We start from the raw sequence: 2,921 nt of genomic DNA on the forward strand, positions 1-2,921 counted from the left end.
CTTTATACACCAAAATATACTATTTACTAAAAAAGAGCATATTACAATATGTTAATAATAATATATGTACTTTATCTACTTAAGATATGTACATTCATTTTTATAGGTTGAAGTCTTAGAACTGGCTAAGTTTCTGGTGATATCATTACCTATTGCATCGATGAGCTGATATCTGCTATGAAGAAATCCTTTTTCTGATGGTGGAGAAATGATGGAGAACTTTGCTTGGGCGAGTGTACTTTCAGTTCTAGAGAAAATACATTAAATAAAATATTTTTGCAAATCTTTCAGTTTCTATAGAGGTAATCAAAAATTTTTTTTTTATTAATGTAAAATCAAATTTGATATATGGTTTATTGTTTAAATGACTTATTCCCTTTTCTCCTTAAGACCAAGTTGTTAAAACATCTGCAACTAGATTATACTTTGTGCCAGGCTTAATGAATAATTATTGGAGTTAAACTGTTCTAAAGATCTTTCTGGAATATTATATTGTTGGATTATGAGAGAAAAAAAAAATCATGAACTGCTACCACACCTTAAGTGTCAGGGTTTCAGTACTTTGTAAGGAAGTATTTTTTGAACAACGGTTGTGCTTGGAGATGATTTGCTCATGATTACACTGAACCACCCGATTTTTTGCCCCAATTAAAGATTGGATATAAATTATAATATTATAAAGATAATCAATCTTTCGAAAGTCTAAGTGGGCCCATGGAATGCCCCCAACCACACAGCAGTCAGGTTTGAACCTGGGCACAGGAGTAACACTATACTCACTGAGCTACCCTGCTCCCAGAGAACCACAAAGCATTCCACTAAACCAAAGTATCGCAGAAATAATAAAAACTTAAAAGAGAAGAAAATTGATTCACATGCAGATATAAAGATCTAGTGAAAGTTATAAATTTCTAACATTAGCTATATAAGATAAGCTGGTTACTAATTATTTGTTTAACTAAAAAATCACTATATAGATATCTGTGCCTTATTAAATCATGTGAGTAGCTATTCTATTTATTAATTAAGGAAAGTGTATGTTTTCTTTTTCTTAAAAATGCAATAAATGACTTTTAGCAAATAAAATTTAATTAGGTGAACTTAAGAGAGTTTTAAAAAATAAAATTTTGAAGTTATTTTTCAAATTCACTTCTCAACATGCTAATATTCCTCTCCTTAACTAGCCCAACGTTCAAAATATTAGTATACTAAATTGTCTAACATTAGAAGGTCTGATGATGAACTAATAATGCAAGCTCTACTTATGTCAGAGACAGTTTTATCCCAATATTTTGAACATTGAACAATTAAATAGGAAGAATATTGTACTCAAATATTGGCATGTTGAGAAAGATTACAGTACTAGTATACCTAAAGATGGCGCAAGATTTCAAGAATGCAAGATGCCAGTTTTTTGGGGGGTTTTATCGAGAGTTTGCTATTTTTGAAATCAGGTTTTTCTGAAACTACTGATTCTAATGCAATTAAAATAATTTATATTCAAGATTTCAGATTTCTTTCTCAATCTTCAAGATTAAATTAACTTTTTCCTATTAGCCTTAATAATAACGTTCAAATAATTATATTTTGTCATTATTATTATTAGTTTTACTTTTACATAGAGACTTTCAGTTTAAACTGAAGTAATAGGGAACAGTTCATAGCTAAATAATAGTGCAAATGGTTTTAATGAAAAAAATGTTCCCATAAAATTAAGCCTAACTATAAATATGACTATATAATTATATGAATGTAATTAATAAGGAGACAAAGAAAAAGGTAATGTAATCTTAAAGATGGGGAAAGGACCGCAAAATGAATAAACGAGAGAAACAATATAAGAAAGAATAATTAAGTTTTGGACCAGCTTTTACGCCTTACTCCCTGATGAAGACCTGAAACTCAGGTCGAAATATCGGCATAGAATAAATAAATATTGTCTTGTTTATTTATTTATGTTGTTCTTTGCTAACCGCACTCCTCCCCTCTCCCTCCCTGACAAACCTCTCCAATAAGAAAGAATAAATTTCACAAGTATTAATTGTAATATTCAAATATTATTAAAATAAAATAAATGGAATTTGATATTTTTAAACTTAATTCTCATATCTAAAAGATAGCTTGAGTTCAAATGAAAAGCTTTAATATTTAACAGATACGAGAATTTTATTTAAATTTTATAATATAATATACTCTTAATCTCATGGCGGGTTTCTAGGCAATCAGAACAGTCAGCTAAATTATTAACTACCTTTACAAATATACTTAAAATTCTAGGTTGTACAACACTAACCAATTTATATTAACCAATTTCGCAAGACACATGCCGCCATCTTGTATTTGGACGATATTTTTTATGACTGCATATTTTACTTAACAAAATCGGTTAGCTTGCTTTTAGGTTTAATATTACAAAGAAACATGTTGAAATGATAAATTACATAAAACCTACTAACAATCATTTATATATAAAAAATAACGATTTACTCATAAAAGAGCATATTACATAATATATTAAGAACTTAGTCTTCGTAAAAGTATAAAATTAGTTATTAAAAAAGGTTTTAATAAACTTATAACCAAACTAAATAACTATTTGGAATTTTATACAGACCAATCTGTTTTTATTCTTATTTAATGCCAAATTATATCTATAATAGAGTTACTATCAAGTTTTAATATCAAGTTTATAATATTGATAATTTTTGTATATTTCTTAAGTAAAGTCAGAAAATGTGCTTATAATGAAAATTTTTTTCTATAATATAATGCAATTTTTTTTTCTAATTAGACTTTTTTTAGAAAGTTTTTATAGATTGAAATTACAGATAGTCTGATTATGTTCATCTTGTCTATTCTTTTGTTTGTACATATTTTAAGAGAGTTTTTATTTTATTTTATTTTTTTTTTTATTTTTTTAA

The 2,921-nt window shown here is 27.1% G+C and overlaps 1 protein-coding gene across 1 annotated transcript in view; it reads right to left on the reverse strand.

Moving 5' to 3' along the window:
• LOC112211348 (amiloride-sensitive sodium channel subunit gamma-like) overlaps positions 1–2,921 on the reverse strand; it is a 31,757-nt gene that overhangs the window by 3,799 nt on the left and 25,037 nt on the right. The window contains exon 8 of the mRNA XM_067047604.1: positions 150–247. Within this exon, the coding sequence (XP_066903705.1) occupies positions 150–247 (98 nt within the window). The remainder of the gene's footprint in view (positions 1–149; positions 248–2,921) is intronic.

This window comes from Halyomorpha halys, unplaced genomic scaffold (assembly GCF_000696795.3).
Source record: "Halyomorpha halys isolate HHAL.00 unplaced genomic scaffold, Hhal_1.1 Scaffold132.1, whole genome shotgun sequence".
In the NCBI taxonomy this organism is placed as follows: domain Eukaryota; kingdom Metazoa; phylum Arthropoda; class Insecta; order Hemiptera; family Pentatomidae; genus Halyomorpha; species Halyomorpha halys.